The 25,418-nt window shown below is 42.7% G+C and overlaps 1 protein-coding gene across 2 annotated transcripts in view; it reads right to left on the bottom strand.

Annotated features, from left to right (window-relative positions):
- DENND1B (DENN domain containing 1B) overlaps nucleotides 1–5,199 on the bottom strand; it is a 164,769-nt gene extending 159,570 nt beyond the window's left edge. For both annotated transcript variants that reach the window (XM_063344729.1, XM_063344730.1), the window contains exons 1-2: nucleotides 4,957–5,199; nucleotides 2,220–2,284 (exon numbers count right to left, since the gene is read on the bottom strand). In XM_063344729.1, the coding sequence (XP_063200799.1) occupies nucleotides 2,220–2,284; nucleotides 4,957–4,973 (82 nt within the window). In that variant the 5' untranslated portion in view covers nucleotides 4,974–5,199. The remainder of the gene's footprint in view (nucleotides 1–2,219; nucleotides 2,285–4,956) is intronic.
- Nucleotides 5,200–25,418: the final 20,219 nt, after the last annotated feature.

Below are 25,418 nucleotides of genomic sequence, written 5' to 3'. Positions count from 1 at the left end.
CCAAGTACAGCAGGATGATAACCGGAATATTCAGCCGGCCCAATTTGATTGGTAAAAGGGGAACTGTACTTTTGTGCGGATCTGCAGACTCATGCGAGAATCAATACAACCTCCAAGTCATCTGAAACACCCCTAAACACCTTGCAAGTCACACGCTGCAGACTCCAACACTACTGGTATCAGACCTCCTCTTTGCCTTTGGCCACCCACCCCATGGATGAACAGCAACCAAGCCCACGTGGGGTAGAAGGGATGACAGCAAAAAGTGGAATAGAAGAGGGTGCACCCACAATACAGTCACAAATACAGTCTCCACATTAACTAAGGCAACAGTTCAAGGAGATGCACAGATTTCTTAAAGATGCTACTCTCCACAGGGGATAGCTGACAAACAGCACGAAACACTCACCAAGGGAGGCAGGGGAAGTGACTATGACCAGAATTCAGTCACAAGCGGCCATTCACAGAGCTGCAGGTAACGAGAAGTGGTTTCTTATGATAGTAGAAGTAGAAAGATGCAAAACAAAAATCAGAAGTCAAAAGGGAGATAAAAGGAACTAAAAGGACATAGATCCACGTTCTGATCACAGAAGAAAAAAACCCCACATTTTTCAAGATTTCAACATGAAGACATGAAAGGATTATCAACAGTCTAGCTCTCAGGAGGGAAAGGAAGAAAGGGAAATTGAATAAAATCTGCAGGTGGAAGCTGGGCCTAAGCCGAGATGTGAACAGGCCCCCAAGAAGGGCTGTCAGGTGGAAGCAGAGACTAAACGCACAGCGCGAGGAGGAACAGATCATAAGTCAAGTAGCTAAGCAAGGTTCACAGACATCACCTATGAAACAACCAAGGTAAAAACTGCAAAAGGGAGAGAATAGAAACTAGAATGTGCCATGATACAAACCACACGATGACCAGAGAGGTAAGAAAGCCCATCTGATTTCCCAAACCATGACTGTACCAACAGCAACTCAAAAAAGCAGGCAATAAACCAAACGACACTGGCTTGTCACAAAAAAGTGAAAATACCCAAGGACTGCACCAGGACCAAGATGTCATTCTGCAATTAAATGAGCAATCTTACGAAGAGGAGAAAAAAGAAAGGGGGGGGGAGGGGCGTGAAGCAGAGGAACTTGAGATATCAATAATGGATAATATATAACACAACAGGTCCAGAAAAGCCTGTTGGGATTGTCAGGAAAAGACCTAAAGAACTACAATTGCTTAGCTTCAGCAAAAATGTTGTTTGTAAACATAGTAGCCATGTACCCACAACACCAATAACAGAAATACTGGCTGAAACAAAACAAAAAAAAAAAAAAGAAGCTGTTTGGGGCTATAAACTTCCATAGGCTTCCAACCTGTTAGAGTAGTAAACTCTGGAAACAGCCTCCATCAGCACAGCAGGATAAGAAATATACTCAATTTTAAGATGTAGTTTATTGTTTTTACAATTGTGATTAAGACACAGCTGTCCCAGACTAACATGACTACACCACAACCCCAACAAGACTACTTCTCTCCTTGTGTTTTTATAAGGCAAACAACCTTGGATGAAAACATGAACCGAGTTCCCCCAATGGACTTTCTAGAGGTCACTTCATTTTCAGCACTGGAAATCCCATCTTCTTTTTACTCAAGAAGAAAAAACCCTCTCTCAGATAACTCTCACACTACTGCATCTCTTTTACCACATGTTTATAGAGACATGAAAACTGATGGCTAATGCAAGCTCAAGTCAGCACTCGTTGTTTGTATCATGTATCAAATCAAAGCAGCTGCAAAACATGAGCTAGAAAGACTCTTTCTGTTGTTCAGAAAAGAACTTACTTTCCTTTCTCCCTATCACACGGATCAAAATTAACATTCCACTGACAGACAGAATTAGCTTGTTCGCCTAAAATTAAATCATATATAAAAATCAACATTTTAAGACTTAAGAACCATAGAAGATACATTTCAAGTCCAAGCTTTGCAAGCATTTCTCTCAGAACAAAAATATTTTTACACTAACCAAAATGAAAATATAACAATAAAAACCCACGACAACTATGAATTAACACATTGATAGATTTTAAAAGGCAATAAAATAACCAAAGTCACTTTCTAATACAATCCCAGTCCAATAGCAATTCAAAACATAAGATGACACTAGATCAGGAAGCAAGCTATTTTTTTTTCCAGCTCTCGTTTCTATAAATAAATATCAGTATATTACCTTCATTTTCAGACGCTTGGCATTTTACTTTCAGTACCAAATCAAAGGTACGTTCTGGATTTTCCCTAGAAGAAGTAAACACAATTGATTAATCAGATATATGTTTCAAATAGTGTTTCTACTGTATTTAAATTGATTTATTTAAATTAATAAAATTTCATTAAAAAAAAATCAGAAATCAGATTCATTCTAAGGAAGAACCAAAGAGTCACACTTCCCTGTACAGCTTTAAAAAAAGAATACGCAAGATAAACAAGCTAAACTATGTGATTTATTTCAGTGATACAGTCACTGACTTATACATCAAATAGCTTTTAAGTCACTCCATCACACCACACCTAACAGTTGGAAAAAAGTGCTACTAAAATCCTTACCACTCAATCCAAAACATATTAATGGAATCGTGCCCAGCCTTTTATAACGCTATGTTTTATTTCTACTTAATAGGAACAGCCCATCATTAGACTTTCATTTTAATTCCATGAATTTAGCCACTACCTTTTAAATGCATAAGATTACCACCATAAGGCTGAGAATCACTTAGCTTCCTCTTTCACAAGGTATTGATCACTGTCTTTGACTTTAAAGGCTGAATCTCACGCGTGATTCAGCGAGTGAGAAAACATTAATGCAATAACTAGGGATGGACGCAATCCCAGGCTAGCCAAGAAGACGGAGCCTCCATATCTGCAGCAGCCATCATGGTCAGCTCTGTGTGATGGCCAATGCCTCTCTCCCTTCCCCAATAAATACACACCTGATAATAATGACCTGCTAACAGCAATTAACAGTCAACCTGATCCCATGCTAAATATTTATTAAAACATTTCTAAATGCCATTACTGTACCACCCAGCTCTCTCTGCCTACCAAGCACACTGCTATTTATATTAAAAACGAGTGGTATAACCGCACCCATATCAATTATCTATTTAACCACATAAAAGACTTGAACTCCCTTCTTGAGTAACGCTCCCACTGAAGTCAGCTGGAGTTTTAAGCAAATAAAAAAAAAAATCAAGACTTGGTTCCAGGTTTCTAGAATGCTTCAAATAAAGCATACAGCAAATTAACACACCATTGTCTCTTTAAAGAAAAAGTTTTGAATTAAATCCAAAGGCTGAGCTGGGGAAAATTTCAGCTGTCACAAATTAATTGATTCAGTACATACTTTCAGTGACCTCAGCACCATCATCAACTGAGATACGTAATTATACTCTAATTCAGGTTATGGAGACATTACCCGCCCGTACCACAACCTTTCCATGCATCATATTTTAAAGCATTTAGTTGGGAAAATCCTATCTCTACTGATCCTGTCTGTAGGAGATCAAGTTCTGCTCTGAGTTACAACAGCCTAAATCCAGATATTGGAGATTTACTCTGGTATTAAAGTCCGTCCGTTGTTCCTCTGGCTGGCAAGCGGGTTCAAAATGAAACTGATAAGGCTCGGCTTCGTTAAGCCACCTAGAAAACTGAATGACAAAAATCCTTCCTTTAGAAGAAGTGACATCTCCCTGTGACGTTACTCTGGCTCAGCTGCTCGGTGTATAGTCTGAGGCCATCTTCCCCTTCCATTCTTCCTAAAACCCAGACCACACAACGCTGGGTTTTTAATGTGAATCGGTTAAAGTGTTACAAACACCAAACAAGAACTTCTAACTCAACTCCTAGCTGTTACCCTCATGAAGAAAGCTCTTTGAAGTAACACTGCCTTCCGTCTTTCACTACACCACTCTAAATGTGCTTTTGCAGAAAAATGCTTCTAAGTTTACTCTTCACATCCCACTATGCTTAGAAGTGTCAAAAATGTGTCAAACTAATCTGAGAATTGTCAGACTGTCTCTCATTTCCTTTACAGCTACCCGGTAGCAGCCTTGCTTATTCATCACATATTTACATGGAGATTTTTGTCAATTTCTGAAACCCGTAATTTAACATCTTGTTGGTTTCCAATGTCAGCAAGACCTGGTGGCCGCTCCTGATGGGTAAGGCTGGACAGGAGTGCTTCCAAACACCTCAAAATCCCTTCGGCACCTGCCATACCATAATGGCAAAGAGAAGGTTTGTAATTACCGGGGAGATGAATGACACAAACCTTGGCCCACCAGCTGCCGCAGGGGGGTCACTGCAGGCAGCGCCGCTGCCCAGGCCTGAGGGAGGGAGCCGGGCCCGCGGGCTGCGGCCGCCGCAGGGGCACCCTGCCACCATTTCACGATCCCCTTTCACCGGCCACCGGCTGGCAGAGCGCAGGCACCGCTCCGCCGGCACCGACGCCCCTGACCCGGCGTGGCCGGGGGGCGCAGGACGGCGTCCCCCCCCTCACCACCGCTGCGGGAGGGCAATGTCAGAGCAGGCGCGCTGGGGCCGCCGCCGGACCGGGAGGCGGCGAGGGGCGGAGGAGCGGCCGCCGGCGCCGCAGCCGCCGCCTCCTCCTCCCCCTGCTGCGGGCCGGGGCGGGGGGCGCCGCGGGTCCCGCCTCGCCCCGGCCCGGCGCAGCGCTCAGCTCCCGGCCGCGCTGCCTCCCGCCCGCCCCGCTGTCACTCAGCGGCCGCGGCGCGCCCGGCCCCTCGCACGCTCCCGCCGGGTGGGCTCCCGCTCCCCCTCCTCCCCTCCCTCCCTCTCCGCCTGGCGGGCCCGGCAGGCCGGGGCGGCTACGAGGCCTACTCGCTGCCTGCCCGCCGCGGAGCTCGGCTCGGCCCGCCGCGCCTGACAGCCCCCCCGCCCTCCCCACTCACTTGAACCTGCTGTCCATGGTCACATCGCGGGCCCCCGGCGGCGGCTGCTCCGGCGCCCCCCAGGGAGAAGCGCCCCGCCCGGCAGGGGCGAGGGGGCAGCACCGGCCCCTCTCCCTTCGGCCGCGGGGGCGGCTCAGCGCGGCGGCGGGCGGCGGCCCATGGCTGCTCCGCTCCCCCGGCTCGGGCCGTGACTGCAGCGGAGCGGCGGCACCGCCTCCTCCCCCCCGTCTCTCAGTTCCTGTTGCGGCCGCTCCGGCACCTTCTGGGAACCAGGAAGCTCCGCGGCGGCCCGGGGAGCCGCCGGGGCCGGTGTCACCTGAGCCTGGCGGGGGAGGGCCCGGGGGCGAGCGGGGGGCCGCGGGGCCTGCCCCCGGCTGGGGCGGCCTAACAGCCCCTGCCCGCCCGCCGCAGGTGCGCCGGGCGCGGGCGGCCCCGCTGCGCCAGGCCCGGCCCGGGGCGGCTGCGGCCCTTTGCCGGGGGCCGGCCTGGGCCTGGGGCCCTCGCAGGTGGGGTGGGGGGCGCGCAGGTACGGCGGCGTTGGCGACCGTCGTGTTTTACCTCACGGACACCTTCACCTGCTGCCAGACACCCTGCTCGGATGAGTCGGCGAGCGTGTTTAACTTGCACATCTTAACTGCCCTTTCACATCCTTCGCGCACAGCAGGGAAGTGGAGCTTTCCGTAGTAAAGGTCATAAATGTTAATTTAACCTGCGGTAATCTGTTTAGCTTTTATTTTTTATCGAGTGCTAAACAAACAGCCTCCTGAGCTGCTGAAGAGGTGGTGGGGCGGGGGAAGGCACGGGAGTAAACGTGCCCTCCTGTAAACACACACCTAAAAAAGCCTTATACCCTCGAGTGTTTCCAGTGAGTTTGGAAAGGGAATTAAAAATAACACCGTCCTTGAGAGGCTTCCAAGTCTCATTCATCAGAGAGGCACTGAGCAGCCAAACTCCCACCTACACCGAGTTCCCCTCACCAGCATAGTATCACGGCGGTGAAAAAACGCGTAAATTTCTGTGGTATTGGGACAAAGGAAAAAACGTTCTTTTCACTCTTCCTCCAGAAAGTAATCATCGTATCAACAGTTAAGAAAAAACATTCAAGCCAATTACATATAGGACACATAAAACAGCATTAGTGCATTACTGAGGCTGAAAAATCAAATATTCAGAAGTCAGGAAATTACGAATACTAACTTTTCCAAAGCAATATCGTTTTGGCTTCATTACACATCCTACACACCTCACAGGATATAGATTAAATAATAATAAAACCTATCGATGTGCAGCGAAAGCGATTGAATGTTGTGGCAGAAACCTTAGCTTTGGGATTTTCTTGGGTTTTAAGTACTTACTTTCCCAGCCTTTATTTTGCAATAATTCTTGGCTGCGTTTTAACAGCCAGTATTTGCGACTCCCACTGAAGTAGATTAAATCATTTGGGGCTTTGTATCCTTGACACATAACCCCATATAGCTCGTGGGGTTTTTAGGAAAAAATCATCAGATGTGTCTTTTTGTATACGGTAAGAGGCCCTTGAAGAAGGCAGCTTTAGCTCTCCCGCTCTTAAATTTGACTTCTCCGATGGGATGGGTCTGCACGAAAGGGCCGGGAGACAGAGGGAGCGATGGCCGTCCCTGCTTCTCCAGCGGCCATGGGAAGAGCAGGGTAGGGACCGTCCTCCTGCCCCCGGCGCTGCTCAGCAGCAGTGCCCAGGGCCGGCGGCCACATCCTGCACGCAGGGACGTTGCAGAACCGAAAGAGAGGGCTTCAGCAGCAGCAAAATAGAGCTGGGTACAGGAGAAAGCATGTGTGGGGAGGGAGACGACCACAATCTTGTCTGTATGTCTGTCTCTCTCTCTGCCTCCCTTCCACCCTCCGTCTCTCCCCCCATACGTACAGTAAAGCACACGAAATTTGAAACTCTCTTGCTGCAAAAAATGGGCAGTAACTTAGCAAGATTGAATTTAGATTGGATGATTATCCAAATATCGAGACGTTTTATTTGTGGAAAAACTCCATTTGAAGCGTACCAGAAAGTGAAAAAAAAATAAATGCTGTGTTTCAGGATTTCAGTAAATCTGTATTTTGGATTATATTAAATATTTTATAAGCCTGTTGTGAGTTTGCTTCTCTCTTCTCTTAAGCTGCTGCTGCTTGCCACTTCTGTAGGCAGAAGAGTGGTCTGGCAGCCTGTCAAGCGGATCCGCTGTGTGATTCCAGCCAGTCTCTTGGACTGGTGTCTGTCTTGGCAGGTATGACCATCAGGTCCCTTGGAATTTATTTTATAGTAATTGGAGAAAAAATAGGTAAGGTTTCTTTCCCAAAGTAAATACGTGCCTTGTCACTACAGTAAATTGACTGGACGCAGTGACTAAACCTCTCCCGCCTGGAAGAGCAGGAAGAGTAGAGAAAGTTCAGGTTTAAAATAGGGGGCATATGAGAGGAAACCCTGTTGAGATGAGGCTCACATCTCTCAGAGCTATTATTTCAGTCCCTGTGAAAACTTAAGCAGACATATATGCCCAGGTTACACTTAGTTCATGTTTTTAAGACTCTTGTGCCACCACAGCAGCTTTTAATGAAAGACAATGTTTTAGGAAAGATGCTGGTGTTCAAAACCACCGCTTGCTGCTGCGTTGTTTTCAGCCCTTCCCTGGGAAAGGGTTGAGGCAGAAGAAGAAACTGAAAGAAAAACCTAATAGATATGCAGAGAATGGATTACTTTACTATATTCTGAATCCGGGAAAGCCTAGTTTGCTTTTCTTTACTCTTTGATTTTCCTTTTCAAATTAGAATCATGAAGCAAATGGTATTTGGGCTCTTTAGAGTCAGCTGTTCGACCGGGTAATCTAGAAGACACAAAGCATTTTTCTTTATGCTTTGCATAACATGAAAATGGCTGAATTCTGCCTAAATTCTCTCCAAATGTCTCGCGTAGGAACTGATATAAGAGGTTTTGCAGGGGGTGGGGGATGAACATTTATTTCATAGATATGAGCAACTAAAAAACCGGTAGTTTAAAGATGAAGATTCTTACTCAGTCTTAATCGTAGTTTGCCAGTGATGAATACTCATTAGTCATCTTTGTAGCACTGTAATAATGTAAAGGAGCTTTAAAACTGATACAGATATTTATAGACACTATTCAGCTCTTATGTGCTGTCAGTAACAGAGGTCTCAATGTAAATTGAATTGGATCTACAAGTCTTAATTTTCTCCCAAACTGATTAATACTTTGCAGTAAGTGGTTGCATGAAAAATACCCAAAGTCTACTTCATCTGAATCAGATAAGAAGAGGATGGAAGTGCCATCAGGGCAGCTCCATCTCAAGGATCAACATAACAGAATGTATAGTATACTTTTTAGTTTACAACCAAATTCAATATGGAAACAACAGGAGATGTAGTTGAAAAACACCAAACAAAATCCAAAAACAAGCATCCACATCCTTTCTAATATGGAGCAATCTGCCATTCTCTGCCAAATCAAAACCATGTGGGTTTGGGTCTATAAAAGTGATGCAGAGCAGGGTTAGGATCTCAGAAAGGGATATGAGAAACAGACAAGAAGTGGCCACACATCTTGTCGCTTGGAAGTGGTGGAGCCAGGGAGAGAACTTCTGTGAGAATCCAATTACTTTTTTAAAGTTGAAACCATTACGTACACACATTTAGTGATTTTCTTTTGGCAGGGAGGAGACAAAAGGGACAGACAGAAGAGAGAAGGGAAAAGCACAAAGCCTCTGAAAACAAGAGGTATTCTGTTAAGCATTTAGGACGGAGGAATGTGAATCCTCCCAATGCAAACTGCAAGCCCACGTGCTTTGTGGGAGGAGATTCACTGGGAGCGCAGGAAACAGAATTTACCCTACAAACAAAGGTGACCCTATGAAATAAGAGGGGGTTTAGGGATCACTGACCGAATCTGTCTCTGTACAGGTCCAAATCTCCCACCCCAACTAGCTCCAGCAAGGCTTTTTTTCGTTTCTGCCCAGTTCTGAGGTAGAAGAGAGCTCTCATCATCTCCGTAAGCCTGAGAGCATTGTATTGTGAATTAGGGGATCATAACTATCACAGCAGTCCTCTTGGGCCAGGTACATTTCATTTAATAGTAAAACATACTACTAATAAAAGTAGTCTTCCTCTTAAATGCCACTGAAACCCATAAAGGGATTTCCTTCAGAACGTTGTTAGCAGAGCTTGCTGAAAAAGATGTTCTCCCCTGGGAACACCAACGGGTTTTGTCAAAAATGGGAAAAGATGCAATTTCCCATTGTATGGTGATAGCAGAACATTTCTTGGAACACGTTCGTATCGTCAGCACTTTATACCTGGTACCAAGAATTATTTCTTCATTTGCCACTGAGACTGTTTGCACTGCGATCCCTTTTAATCTTCCTTCAAACAAGTTACAGTTGGTTTATGTTATCTCAGCCACTCTCAGTACATCTCCTAACAACGTATTCACCTTGCCAGACCTCACAAACTGGGAAAGCATCTCTTAGAACAAAATATTGATCTCACTGAGAGGTTGCTGTTCATTTTAATGGGATTGGAGGTTATTTTTTTTTATCAACTTGTTTGAATGTTACACATACTCATCCCAAATTGTAAATGACTGACAACGTACTCTCCCTACGTGAAGTTCTCCAAAGCCCCAAATTCACAATCATCAGTTTCCCCAATTAAACTTCTTAGCCATAATACTATCACAAGGCAATTTTTAAAAGAGAAAATACTTTAAAGAAACACCAGATACCTACATTAGGTCATTTCATAATTCAGCTTCTTTAGACATAGTCATTGATTTAAAATAGGTCTCTTTCAAGAAGCACGTGGAGTTATTAACTAAATATATATAGCAAATACAGGTCTACAAATATTCTACATATTTATTGTGACTCCTTGCATGATCCATCCAGACCTCTTTTTTCATCTTATAATGTTATTCATTCAAAAAAACAAGGTAAAGAACTTAGGTTTTCCTGCTTAAGAACAGATGGTGGTTTAAAGAAAACAAGAGCAAAGGTGACACTTTGAGAAGGTGTAGACCTGGCTGGGCAGGGCATTGGTGTGAAAGTTCTGCTGTGCTATCATTAAAGTTTGGGGATCCAGCATTCCAGTAGCTGTCATTGTCCCTTCGGCCATTGTATGTGCAAATGCTAATCTGCCCAAACAGGCACGCACAGGTAAACACACTCATTAATTAATCAGTGAACTCCCGGGGAGAGATCGCTGCTTGGATCGGAATGAGGATTCCCAGGCTTTCTAATCAATGTGTCCTACCAACGAGACTGAGAAAACAGCTCTTCTTAATCAGGTCAGCTGTAATTGCAAGTTTAACAAAGGAGCTAAATTCAGACTACAGAGTTTTAAGTTTACTCAAAGTTTACTCAAAAGTTTAAATGGTTATGATATGGCTCTATTAGCGCAGCACTTGGTTTACTCGTGGTATTTGCAAATCTTCACAGTCTGATTGTAATACCTTCTGTTAGTTAGATTTGCACCATAATCTACAGAAGATGTGAAGTATGTGTCTAGTAAATATTTACAAGCCTTCTTAAGGTTTAACCAGACGTTTGCTTTACCTATGCATTCCTAATGTCTTATCAGTGGTTTGGATGTAAATTAATTTAGGAACTAAAAATTAATAATATTTCCATGCATACTAACCTCAATTTGTAGACCATTTAGAAAATTATTTGGTTGGATTTCTAATTTATGCAGACATGACAGCTGGCAGAATCTAACAGTAGAATAAACCACCTTTCAGCTCTGCTGCCCAAATCCAGCCTTCAGCTTGTGAATACCAAGTGCTTTCCGGTGGATGTTGATTATTCATCGGAGTGTTTGAAAACAAGCAGTGGTCTTTGCCCACTTTCGGTTTAGATGCAAGTCAGACACCTTGCAACCAGCCTCCCCATTAGGAAGTTCAAAGAAATGAAAGACTGAAGAAAGAAACCGTTCTCTTCTTTGCGTTAAAAAAAAAAAATCCCTCCAAGAAAGGTTTGAGAAACATTGATGGCAACACTAAGGGAATACACCCAATTCTTTCCTATGGTTAGTGATTGTTGTGGAGATTTTTTCAGCCCAGCAGATACAGTTTTCTTAAGGATGAATTTTTTAGTGAAGCAGCGGGGTCAGACGGCATCTTTCAGTATGCACGGTAGAAGGAAATCACTCATTCAAGTCATTTGCAAGTAAAAGTTTCTTACCAGATTGAATGCTTTCTTGCTGAATAAATTCAGTTCTTCTGTGTAGGCAAGGATATACTCTCACACTTCTCAAATGTATATTTTAAATGCTGTGGGTTGTTGGCTACCTGATGAATCTGGTACTCATTAAAACTACCATATAGCAAGAATTTTTTTTTGCCATATTTGGAAGCTATTTTAAAAATTTCTATTCAAAGCAGTAAGAAACTGATTTCTGCTATCAGCCATAAAAAAATTCCATACTGTTGTAATCTTCTGAATATGGACTTCTTGAGGGGAGGCCAAACATACATAAAATTAGGAACTGAACTTTATTAAAAGAAGGATGTGTTAAAAATCTGTAAGCTGTTTTGGAAACTGTCTGCTCCATCTACCAAAAAAAGTTCCAAACCAGTAAATCAAGCACTACTAAATATTAAAAGAACAGTTTCCAGCTGTTTATTTGCCATGGATTAAGGCCCTCTGTATGCACTGGCATCATTATGAAAGAGTATATGCTGACAGATGTTTTGTATGGAAATTAGTTACACAAAAAGCCTGTTTTCAGCTCTACAAACAGTATTTAATTTACAAATAGCCAATAGAGGTGGTAAATGTTTATATTCACTTGCATAAAAAGATTAAAAAGCACCGTATGTTTTCCCCTATCAGAATATCCTGCGGAATATCCTTAACTCATGTTCTAACACTGTAGCTGGCATAATGGGGAGCCCACAGTGCCAGCCTCTTAGGCCAGAGATTTGTCTTTGTCTTTTGTTTTGGATTCTTTGCTAATAATTAATTGCATCAGATAATTCAGCAATTGCAACCTTTCTTCTTAGGAAAAGGCAAATTTCCCCTAGTATGAAATTAATTTATTAATATTTTTTCTATAAAGCAAAACTTATATCGCTGTGCAATGTATGAATCCTAACGTAGGTATATAGCAAGCTTTTTGAAGAAGAATACCCACTCTTCAGTTGCTCTAACACTTTGTTATGCAATTAGATCACAGGTAAATCACTGAAATATCAAACACATCTTCTGCAGGTTTCCTCATTCAAAGGTCTTAGGACAATTGACCTCGTTATCTTTGTGCTAAATAAATACAGACAGTTCAGACAGATGGTTTTAGGTCCCTATATGTCTTTGCCATCGCTGACTCACCACTGGATCAGATACTGAAAGCACTAAACTGACTGGGAGATTGTACGCACAACAGATGTGAGCGTAATCTCCAGTAATTAACTAATACGGTAAGCTGCCATAATTATTGGATGCTTACTGAAGAAGCTATTGAGTTTAATATCTGGCTAGAATATGATTGGAAGAAGGAAGTGACAGCTCAAGAAAAGCCAGACCGGTGGGCTGTCCTTGGGACAGTACAGCCCTACTACAGCCATGCATTATACAGCTGATGACTTTAATTAGCAGAACTAGTCCAGCTGCCTACCCTAACCACTGGAGCTGTAGGTCCAGTTTAAGCGCAGAAGAATGGTAAGACACCGTACTATTTGGCATTTGAGGGAATGTGCTTAAGAGAGTCCAGAAAGATGGCAAGAGCTGCCTTGTGCAGCCGCCTCACCATTTTATTTCAGGACTTCACTCCTCGCTGCTGTAAAAGCGAACACAGGGTTCTTATCAGTTCTCAAGTGTTGCTGCAAGTCTGCCACAGGATCAGGCCGTTTCGTTCTCAGAGATCCAGGCAAACACAAAAATTAAATCATACTGATATTACTTATTTTGCACAGAATTCTCCATCTGTTGCTTTTCTCAATAGTTCCATTAGAAAGTTGTTTTGCCTTATACTCTGTTATATTATTAACAGATGTTGGAGCAGAGTAATGCGTACGTGTTCCTGATACAAGTGTTGCTAAGTGCAAACCTCCACGTGCTGTCCTAGGGCTTGCATTCTGACACTGCACCAAAGTGCCTCACTGCCGCATGAAATCACACAGGTGGGAAGGGACCTCCAGAGGTGACCTCGTCCAGCCTCCTGCTCAGGGCAGGTCATGGTAGAGCAGGCTGCCTGGGGCCTCATGCAGGTTGGTTCTGAGTAACTCCAGGGGTGGAGGATACTGCAGCCCCCTTGGGCAACCAGCTCACTCCAGTGTTTGACCATCCTCACAGTATAAAATAAATTACTGTATCAAGTCAGAATTTCTCATATTCCAACTCATCTTCGTTGCCTCTTGTCCTGCCACTGTGCACCTCTGAGAAGAGTCTGGCTTCATCTTCTCTGAACAGAACAGGGGGGTTCCCCCTGAAGCCACCTCTCCTTAGGGCTGAACAAGCACTGTTGTCTCAGCCTCTTCTTCATCACAAGCTCCAACCACACAACATCTTGGCAGACCTCCACTGGACTTGGTCAGTATGTCACTGTCTTTCTTGTGGTGGGGAGCCCAAAACTGGGCAGAGTAAACAAACAGAGGGACTAATGACTTCCCTTCAGCAGCAGGCTGTCCTTCTGCTAATAGAGCCTGGAATGCAATCAGCCTCTTTTTGCTGCAAGGGCATGTTGCTGCCTCACATGCAGCTCATCCACCAGGTCCCCCAGGTTTTGTTCCGCAATTCTGCTTTCTGGGCCTTGAATCCCCAGCCTGTATTGCGTCAGGGCCTTGAGTGAACTCCCCCTTCCAGGATTTTAGTTGGTTCAGGAGTTTAGTTGACAGAGTTCAAGGTCAGCCTTTTTGCTGATCTGAGCTGTTTGTTGGGAAGAAAGCTAGAGGCAGCCTCAGGAAGGGCCTGCCTGCCTCTCCGTCCCTTGGGAGCTGCTTTCAAGCTGAGGATTTTGCACTTGGCCTCTGCTAGAGGCACTCTGCAGCTGTGCTGCAGCTGTGTCAGTGCCCAGCCTCGTACCTCCCTGATCCTGTCCCTCATCCTGACCTGCTGACTTGATTTCTTGGCTTGACCTTGAACCTGCCTCATCACAACAGACTTGCTGGGTGGCCACTGGATTGAGGCTGACACTGGTCACTGTTTCCAGGAATATGGACAATAAGCCCTTCTTTTTGCCCCTCACATCCTTTGCTAATTTCAACCCTTTTGGATTTTGCAATTCCTTCTCTGTGCACTCAGGCCGTGTCTCTGTGTTCCTCCTGGGCAGCCGTCGCAGCTTCCTTCTTCGGCGTGCTTCCTTTCTGCATCTGAGCTTGGTCCGGAGCGCCCTCTTCATCCATGCTGATATTCTGTTACGCTTGCTTTACTATCTGCAATTGCAGTAGACTGCCCTTATGCTCTAAGGAGATTGTCCTTGAAGACTGACCTGCCCTCCTGGGCCCCTTTTCCCTCCAGGTCTGTCTTCCATGGGAACTTGCCGAGTCTTACAGTCATTGCATCCAAGGCTGCCCTTGACCTTCACTTTTTCAACCAGCTCTTCCTTGTTTAGAGTACAGGTCCAGCAGAGCATCTCCCCTAATCAGTTAATTCATCACCTCCTTCAAGAAAATGTCTTCAATACACTCCAGAAACCTCCTGGATTGGTTGTGCATGGCCTTGTTACCATTCTAGCAAGTATTAGGGTGTTTGAAGTTCTCTATGAATGCCAGGTCCTGTGATACAGAGGCACTGAAATACAACAGAACTAAACGATAATTCAACTTTGTGCATACAACGTGTTTAGACTTGAAATATCCCTGAAAACACATTACGTGATACCAAAATAAAACCTCATCATGCATGACTATAGCATGAGTAGGAAACACAGCTAGAGCTATGGTGCAACTGCAGTCGACAGGACAATGTAGATTGACACGATGAGACTGAGCCTCCAAGCCAAGAGCTCGAGATGTCAAGTAAGAGAGCATCATTCTAAGTCCTGAATTTGATGTTGACCCTGAAGAAGCAGGGATAACAACATCCTCATCACTACCACTTCTTGAAGCAGTTAATCTCTGAACGTTTCTATCCAAATACTGGCATTAGCAACTCATGAGATCCGATGGACTATATAGAAATATAGTCGTCTTGAAATCTTCATTTCCAAGGATCAACTTCTTTATTTCTGTTGCAATCTCCTGAAAAACAAAGCAAAAATATTATTCGAGGACCTTTTGCACATTAGCGTGTAATTGCACTATATCATAGTCCAAGGGCATGTTCTTTCTATTATCTCCTGAGTTTCTTTGATGCCAGCTGTTAAACATGGTATTTTGTTTCCCGGCTTCTATGGCAAAGCATTACTGATGTGCATTTCAAAAAGTGTTGTGAAAGCTGTTATCATTCAGCTCTTCACAGTTTGCTCATCTCATCTGGTATTGATTAATTTTTACATGTTAATCAGGGCTGGGCCTGTTCCACAGAGTCCAAACCAGTCAATCTGAAATTTACCAAGTGAAAATATTTTGGAGAGCTTAATAAATATTCCTGGTACCAGCATTTACGCTTAACATAAGTGTACATATTACTGACACAAGCGATTGCAATTGTTTGTTCCACTTTTCCTACTAAATTACAAAACATTTTGCACAACATTTTTTTCCTCAAATAATGTATAGTAAGCTTGGCAAGTGGGAAGACACAGGGAATAGTTTTACAAAACAATATGTCATTTTTCTTTTTCACAGAACATATGTCAGCCACTAGCAGACTCAGGAGATCTAATCCATATGAGAGTTCCTCAAATGTGTTACAAAATACAGGCAGAATCTTGCAAAAGGAATTTCTTTCTTCAATTTATAAGCCTGGGATGACAATTAGGTCTAATCCATCATTTAATACAGTTAATGTAAAAAAAAAAAAAAAAAAGAAAGAAAAGAAATCATTCCTTTATCTCTTTTCCCCAGTAAAACTCTAGGGTATATTAAGGGACCAGCTAAGGGAATAAAACCTGGTTTGAACTGTAGGACCTCTTTAATAATCTCCTAGTTTAGCCTGGAGACACAGCATACTGTGATTCTGATGTGATGCAACTTATCTTCAGTTTTGTAATCTACAGAGTGTATTAAAATTATGCGCAGTACAAAGTGTGCTATCAATCTGCTCACGTCATAGAAGGTGTTTTTATAACAGACACAGTAAGAGGTGCTTGAAGTAGTCTAACTGTGGTGCCCATGAACTTATCCAAATGCCTGCGATTCCCTCTGCTGTTTTCTCGAGACTGCCTCTCTTAAATGTTATCAGTGAAAAATTTAGATTTCACATCATGTGATCATCAACTTGTAACAGCAATAACCCAGAGAAGTAATTTGATAAAGTAGTAACACGTTATGCTTTATTGTAAGATGATTTCTGGCCTGCTGAGGAAGTCGTGCAGTATTTTCAACAAATCTGGGCATTATCTACAGAGTGAGTCTTCTTTGATCACACAGTTTATACAGCAGAGGAACACAGTCATCCACTGCCAGTAAACAGAAAGATATTTATCTAACCTATTTTCTTTTTGACCATTCAGAAACAAAGACAGCAACCTCTCTGCACTTCTCAAACCAAATAGTTGCAGGCTTTCGCTCCTTGCAACAGAAGAATTGGTGCAAACTACTTCTAATGTACGCAACAAATCAGCATCCCTCCAGTCCATCTGCTGTATTCCACTACACATGAGACATGCCTAACTCAAAATAACCACTAAAGTACGGCAGTGCTGGGATCTGCTACTATAGCTAATCTTTTGCTAAACTCATCCTGCAGTTAATGTAACCAGCCATATGAAACCCAAGTGAATTAACTAGGGACAAGCAGAGTATTCGGGCAATTCCCTCCCCTATTTCCTAGTGACCGTGTTCACAGTTAAGCATCTAAGAGAAAGCATCTGCAGAACCAGGCCATGGAAATATCTGCCAACATAGAATCTTTTTCTTGATACCATAAAACCAAAATCTACAATCTCCTCATAGCTTTGGAAGAAGCTATATTTAAAACACATGTCCCGCAGCGGTACTGCAAAGCAAATAGGATCCTAAACAACTGGGACAAGCACTAGTTGACCTGCAACCTGCAAGGGAATTTTCTCTGTGCTGCTTTGCTTCCTTTGCTGTTCATTTGCTGTCTTCTTCATCTAATATAGGGGATTTACCTCTGCAGAAACAGCATGGAGCTGACAAGTGAGTGCTTGGGAAAAAGACAAAGGGTCCTAAAGGATAAGTACTAGTGGTGGAAAATTTCTCAAAGCTCTCTGACAAAAAAGTTGGACTTTCTTTTTTCCATATGAAACAGTATGCTTTTATATGACAAGAAGCAACAATGGTATATACAGTGCGTTATGACTAATTTACCTTAAAAAATGGTTTTCTCTGTCCTTAGAACTTCTTTAGATTTTACTGCCTATTCATTTGTATCTATGAAATACTTAAAAGTTGAAAGTGTTCTTTCTGTCTGTAATGTTGTTAAATTCCCCTGAGAATATTAATTAGCATTTTTCGTTTCAAAGAACATTTTCTTGTTGTTCTCTGCAATCATTCTTTGGGTAAAAAGTTTATATTACTGAACCTTTTGTGCAATCTTCATGTTCAAAGAAGGAATCTTTATGTGACTACATTCAATTCAACCTTGTCTGCTTTGGTATTTTACCGAATATTCTCAAAATCATTTTCCCTGGCATGCTTTTTTCTTCCACATTCCTGTGTTGTCAACTTCTTTCTTTTTGCAGGTAGTTCCTTGTCTTCAATTTCCAGTGCTCTGTGCTGTTCTGCTGTCACTTATTTATCAACTCCATCTTCTGTGCTCCTGCCATCAACTCTCTCCATGTTGGACGGAGGCACAGATATCAGATAAAGCCTTGAGCACTGGGATAAAGTTGTTTTCCAGTTAAAAAAAAAATAAAATAAAAAATCTTTCATTCAGTGTTTCAAAATCCCTCATTCCCTAGCTTGTATATAAACTCAAATTTGAGAATAATTGATGTTGAAATGTCTGGCTGAGTATACAGCCTGCTGAAACAAGAGCAGGAGAGCTCCCTCCGTCCACTCCCATAGTTTGTGTGAATCCATGTGGATCCGGCAGGAGACTGATTCAGTGTGTCAGGGGTTGGGGACTGAAGGAGACCTGTACATCCACCCAAACAGAAACACAGGGTCCTCTGCTGTGTGTGAGGGCATTTTCCGGGAAGAGAGAGGAGTGTGACGATGCTAAACCAAACAAGAGAGGAGAACACAAAGGTCTCTTTGTCAAGTATCCAAGACACAGTTGCCTTCATCCTTTCTTGGTGTGCAGAACGCTTCCCCTGGCCTCCTAATGAAGCTGCCAAACACCCGCCCTCTTAATATTTCATGCATCATTTCACTGCGTAGACCTTTCTGTCCTCGGCATTCATCCCGTATCAGTTTTTATCCACTGTACCCTTACAGTCCTGGGGAGTGAGTAACTTCACTCGTGAGGCTGCTGTTAGAGAAAGCAGCACTGCCTTCCCCAGCGAATCCAGAAGGTTTTACACCGGGACTTCAGACTGTAAGAATGAACCTGTGATCTCTTTCATGGGTGAAACTGTCCAATCAGATTCCGTCAGCAAGCAATCCCAACCCAAGTTCACATCAGGGATCATTGCTGGTTTGTTTTCCAAGTGCCAGTATTAAAAAAAAAAAAAACAAAACTGAGAAATCAACTAAGTTTGGCAACGCCCAAATTGGCTGTTTGTAGCAGAACTATATAGAGTAATCCAAACCAAAAAGTTTTATATAGTTACACCGTTTCCGTCTATTGCACCTTGAGGCACAGAAGAGTGCTCCTTTGTGCAGCAGCAGGAAGCTCATTTTGGGCTCATTCAGATGCACTTTGTTACCAAATGAGTCACTGTGGTCTTCGTCTCTCTCTCAACGCAAGTTTATATTTGGGTTTTTTTTTCATAGTTTGCACTCTGCATACATGAACATTTTTTAACATCCATTTGTAAAGTTCAATGTTATGTTGATAACATGTTTCCATTTTTCAGAACAGCCTCATTATTTTTTTTTTAATCCACTTAGATCCAAAATAACAGGCTGTGCTTAGAGGCAGGGAATAGACATGTTGAAGGAGACAGATTATGCCCCAGGTCGTTAACATCAGTCCATCTTCACAAAAGTCAGGTACCTTACGCCAGCTGATGCTTTGGCTTTGCATTTTAAGCTTCCAATAAGAAATTATGAAAACAATACTGAGAGCAATCTAGAGAGTTATAAAAAAGCTTTGGAATTATTATTTTAAGATTTAATTTCTGCATTTTTGTATAAAACCCAAATGTTTACTAATCGGGTCAAGGCATGTGTCTATTCAGGAGCCATCACAGTATTGTTGAAGAATTTGGCAAAATTCTCAGATCTACTGAGTGCTTATTGCCAGAACGCTCTGTCATTTTCCAAGAAATGTGTATTTCTTGGACTCGTTGTCCCAGCTGGTTTATTGATTTCATGGTTCTCCTTTCCAAATCGCTGTTCCAGCTCATTGATGATTCTATCCAGTGCTGGTTACACAAAATGTTGTTGAAAGTCATCTTTACTTTGAAAAGCCATGTGTTGACCAGTATTTTTAGTTGACAGATATACTCAGCCAGGATGACAATCTCCAAATTTTCTACTCCTGTGTTTTTTCCGCAGAAGGCAATGAGCTGTTTGCTGCAATAAACTCTTCTGGTTTGCCCATACTTATGGCCACAATCCATGCTCTAAATCACTGTCTACATTATTTTAACATAAATCCCCTTTCAAATACCCTTCTAATTCAATGGCATGCTGTAAATCAAATACACACTATTATAACTGCCTTGAGACTCTACTGGAGCTCTTCAAATATACTCTTTAAAGGCACTGACTTTATGGCAAACTTCAGGGTAAATTTACAGCATGATACACAAAGACTTAGTCACAGGATAAAATTCTGCATGCAGAGAAGCTTAATAGCTTGGTCTTCTCAAACATGCAGGTGGTTCACTTTACAAATATATATAGTCCCACTGAAGTTAGTGGAATTATGCGTATGCTTAAGGTTAAGTATATGCATAAGTATTTTCAGGAATATTTCCAGTACTGCCATTTATCTAAACAGCTACACATTTAAAATCTTACCTTTAGCAACTGGCTAAATTTTTTTTCCTCTTCCAAAGTGCTTCATGTGCTTTTGGGGTGGCCGGAAGTTTCTTGTGGTTGGCAAAGCTTGCTAAAAATAATCTACTAGCTTAGATTGGCTCCAATTAGTCACACTGATTAAAACTGTTTCTGAGAAGTGGACCTGAGCGATAACAGTCAGACGTGAACAGTCGACAGGGGCAAGTTTAGGGCCATCTCAGTTTGCTCTTACGGTTTAGGACGAGGAGGTACATTACAGGTTTGCAGAGCTTTATTAAGCTAAATGGAATATAGGCAAAGGCTACACCACTGTCTTTCCCTCCCCCAAGAAAAAAAGCAACAAAAGAGAAAAACTCAGCACGATCTCTATCCCTCGCTCTTGCTCCCCACTGACAGAGAAGGCTACTTTTGCCGGGCAGCCTCGGAGTGCTTCTTTCTCCGCTTCGTATGTATGCCTGAGGCTTTAAACCCTTTCAGCCCAGCTGATTAGAAAGGATATCAAGCTGACAGCCACGATGATGAAGACCAGGAACGGCATGAATAATAGTCCTCATGGTTTGGTATAAACTAATATATCAGACATTTTCCAAGAGATCTCTACCACTGCACAGCAGCTCCCCTTTTGACCTGCAGCTGGTCTCTGGGTACACGAGCACGTGAACAAACCAAGACTAGGACAACCGTAACAAGGAACAGTCTACACTTCAAAACCCAACTCTCTGATCATCTTGTCAGGAATAACAGGCTCTGTAAAAGACAGGACATATTGAAAATGCTAAAAAAGTTCAATTGGCTAATATTTGTACAGCAGTTTTTCTGTACGATAATCTAAGAGAAAATGTCTCAATGTACTTGCCTTCCAAAGGAGTCCCAAAAGAGGAGTCCAGATTGCAATTCACATCTAGATTGTCTGATTTATGAAGCTCCTCATCTGCTGAATACAGCAGCCTACAGAAACTAATCCCAACGTGCTACCTTTATGAGAAAGCTAAATATTATTCTCTATTTCCTGGGCAGAGAACTAAAACCTGGAAGATTAAACAATCCACTGCATAGTACTGAGCAAGATGTTGGCAACCGCAGACCGTGTCAATGCCATTTCTGCCCCAGTATTTCAGATCGGTGTCAAACACTATCATGAATGATTGCTTATTTTGTCAGAAAAAGACCTTCTCCCAGCTCAACAGAATTTAGGTAACAACCCATCTTTCTGCAGTCTCTTCGTTGTTTAATGGGCTCTTCCACAAGGACAGTATTAGAAAATAGTTGATTATCACAGATATATTTATTCATCTCAAGACCACCTCAGATCATACCACAAGATTAATAGTGCCAACTGAAGGCCTGATCTGACTACTTTACTCGCATAGACGAGTTCTTGCACATACACAAGCACTCTGCACTCAGTGACACAATCCATTTGACTTACCCACACGAGTGTATAAAGTCCTGGAATCACGGCAATGAGGCTTAACTGCTCAACAGACAGGAAACATCCAAGTTATATGTAAGTTTCCGAGTAGTTTAAAATGGATGCCTACCGTCCCTAACATTTATATAATACAAGAAACTTGAACAGAAAAATTAAGAGATAAACTTGCTAATGTGTGACTGAACACAGATATTATACAGGTACTCAAAATCTAGGGAAAACATCACCCTAACCCCAAGCCGGGTACCTACAGCTGGTGTTTAAGAAAGGAAAATGGTACAGGGTGGTAGAATTATTTATCAGTGATGTGATAAACTATAATGAAATAAGCAAGGAGACCATAGTTAGAAAGTTTTTTTTTTTTAAATAATATGTAAGAAGCATGAGAAGAGGGGGTCTGGAGAGGCCACCCCAATAACAGAGTGGGTTTCAATAGTAGGTTATTAGAAAGCTGAATACTAACAGGAATTCTATAATAAGCAATTTTAATTTTGCTTATGTGAACCAGTGTTTCTACTAATGATTTGTCAAAGTTATTCCTGAACATGGCAGCTGACAGATTTCTTTATGAAATAATTATTGAACCAACAAACAAGGCTATTTTAGACTTTATTTTAGAAATGATGTTATAGAAGAGTTGCACATGCAAACTAAATTTGAATTGAATAATCAGAAGTTGATTCCAGTATAGTTAAATGGAAAAAGAAACAAATGGTGGTGTAACACTGATTTTTTTTTTTTTTTTCAAAGGGGCAAACTTTAAGGAAGGGAAACTGAGTTGAAATAAACTTTCCTGAAGAAGTCAAGAATATGAACACTGAAGAGCCTTGGAATTTCCTTAAATGAAATGTGCTGAAACTCTCTGGAACTGGTAAGTGGGGAAAATTGTAGGGAAAGGACCTCAGAAGTAGCCAGATGATAACCATTTCCAAAAGCCTTTTTGGAGCGAGCTCAGAAGCTGGTACAAACTTGTAAGGCCAACATATAAGTGGGTAAAAAGTCTCACAGCAGGTAAGATATTTCTAGTGGAAAGAAGCAAGTGGGTCAATCCGGTTTAGGAAAACAAATGCTGCAAGGGCAGTTGATCAGTTTCCCCACTGTCCTGGAAGTTGCTACTACCAAAACTTATTAATCTAAGTTATAACACCAACAGTGCAAACAACTGAGTTTAAAAAAAAAACCTCTTCATGGAGGTTTGAAGAGGAAATAAGGTTTCTTACCTGAAAGGTTTTGGAACAGTCTACTAACAGGGACAGAGCTAGCAAAAACCTAACTAGTTTTACAGTAAATTATGGAAGGATAATGACAGGGTAGCTGCTTGTGTTAGGGCAGCAAACAGCGACTGAAAAGGTCATTCCAGACCTATAGCCCATGCTCCTATCTTTAGCCTATTCTAAATACCCTAATAAGTAAATGCAATTTCTTGCGCTTTACCAAATTGTATGATACATCTTCAGGGAAAACAATAACCAAGCTCTGTGCATGTTTTTCCTAGAGCCAGGGACTGGAGCCATGGCATTTGGATGAAAAAATCTTTATTCTTGCCCAGTTTTCTTCTGTGGAGCCAAAGTGTCTGATTCTGCTGGCATCCAGTTTCAGTTCTGATTTCAGTCCAGTGAACCTGGTAACTCTGGACTGTGATCTTTTACACCACAGAATTTCTCATCGTCTTTGTAGCCAAGTTTATCATCATCACTTCTCACAATAAAATAATGCTGCTGACTGTTTCGCACTGTATTTTCTGGCCTTTCTATCCTGAAGTTCACAGAACTGACATGTAAACTGGTTTTCTCCTTTACTCCTTTCTTTCCCTGATTGTCCAAAATTACTCTGAAGAATCACGTCATCTGTTTCAGTCATCTTCTCTTTTGGCAACTAATGTTTCAATATCCATTTCCTGATCCTATTCCTAAACAATCATAAATAGAAAAATGTGAATATAAACATGCCAGCATGAAGCCCATGCCAAATGATTCTTATGTCCCCAATGTCCTATATAATACCAATGTAATCAACATTTCAAATCCTGCAAAAGGTATTTGCATTTGCACTGTCACTGTGGGCTCCGTGAAGCTGAGAGCAGAGTGCCTTCGCTTCTGCAGATGGCCAGCCTGTCCAGCTGAAAAAGCACAGCTTTAGATTTTAGGCTTAAAAAACTACAACTAACCACAACATTTTCTAGATGGCACCAAACTGCAAGCTAGGCAGGTAAATACAAACCTCATGTGGATAAGCATGTCTTATCCCTTGGTGTAACAGGAGAACAAGGGACAGACTCTCCTCTGACCTTGGGAAAAGTGTTGGTTTGCAAGGGCGCTGGGGTTTATAACGACTAAGACAGAAATACAGATTTCTGCATCATTTGACAACTACGTGCTCTTGATCTTTCTCTTTAAGTCTTGATCTACTTTCTCTTTAGAATTCCCCTGACCGAGTCACCACTTCCTTTTGTTATTGGCCAGAGAAAGCAGATTCCATTTCTTTCTCATCAGTTAACAGGAAAAAAGCATGTACCTAGCGTATGCAGCTTGGCATTTCTCCAGGCCGCCAGCAAAGAGAAATTAAAAGTTTGCACCAGCAAATTGCTGTTAATTCGTATGGAGTCAAGGTATCAACAGCCTGATGGTTTAGTGGACACCTCTAGTTTATATGCTGAAAGATCTGCACCGCAGTCAGCAGATTTTTCCACTGATTTTAAAGAGGCACAGATCTCATCTTTCATCCTCAAGGGCGCACCAATGCGTACATCACAATCCAGCACCCTTATACAATGCTGCAGTAAGGAATCCCATCTTGTTTTGGAAAATGGATGATTTTGATGAGTCTTGGCATATTCTCCAAATAATCTTTTCCATTTAGGATAGAGGAAACTGAAACAAAGCGTTCAAAATCCTTTATGTTTGACAAGTCGGGAGGAAGCTCAACACATCATGACTTTGTTTGCTCACCATCCATACCATATGTTACGTTTTGCTGAAAACCACAGACAGGCAACGGGGAGGAAAGTTGCCCGTTCACCTCATGCTGGCACCAGCATCTTGGTCAGGCAACACCCTCCCGAGGGACAGGGAAATTACACCTTTCCTAGCAGTAAATGAACATGCTCATCTGGAAGAAGCTTTAAAAAGTTTCCTGAGTTAGTTTTCTGCCAATTCAGTGCTCTGAACCAGCCCCACAGATGGTGAGGCAATTTCCAGAGCTGGCAGAGGAGGAGCAGGATCACCTCTGGCCAGAGGCCACTCCAGCAACTCCACCTCCGAGGTGAAGGAGAGTTTTCCAGGGGAACTAGAAGGGACCATAACTCAGAACTGCAGCTGAGAGTTAGGGCACAGTATATGGAGATTTCTTTATAAAACATTTGAATTACGATTTGTCTGATGCAGCAGTTGAATACCTGTTTAAAGAGCATCTCATTTTGTCTTCTACTAAAACAGTCTTTTTAGCTATTGAGTCTGTTTGGTGTGCTCACTTTGAGGAAGTCTCAGCCAGTCTCAACTCAATGCTCAGACATTTGCTGTCACCACGCAGACCCTGAATCACAGTTCCCCAAGCAGGGTGCGCGAGCACAGGGAAGCATCTGCTCGCCAGCAGGCAGGTGTGTGCCGAGAGGGATCAGATACTGGCACAAACATCCCCTTTCAGAGCTACGCTGGGTCACTTCAGTCACCCCCAGGCCAGGCATGGCTTTCTGGAAGCACCAGCCCCTCGGTCAATGAAAAGGGACGTTTGTTCCCAATAACCACAGTACCGCAGCAGCGCAGCGCTGGTGCTTGGGGGAGACACCGAGCAGATGCTCTGGATCGCTGCTTGGTGGCCTGGGCTCTGGGCATTGCTCGCTGCAGCTGCTGCTGTGCTGTT

The sequence above is a fragment of the Chroicocephalus ridibundus genome, chromosome 8, assembly GCF_963924245.1.
Source record: "Chroicocephalus ridibundus chromosome 8, bChrRid1.1, whole genome shotgun sequence".
Classification (NCBI taxonomy): Eukaryota; Metazoa; Chordata; class Aves; order Charadriiformes; family Laridae; genus Chroicocephalus; species Chroicocephalus ridibundus.
The sequence above is the reverse complement of the archived record's forward strand: the minus strand, read 5'-3'. Positions and strand labels throughout refer to the sequence as shown.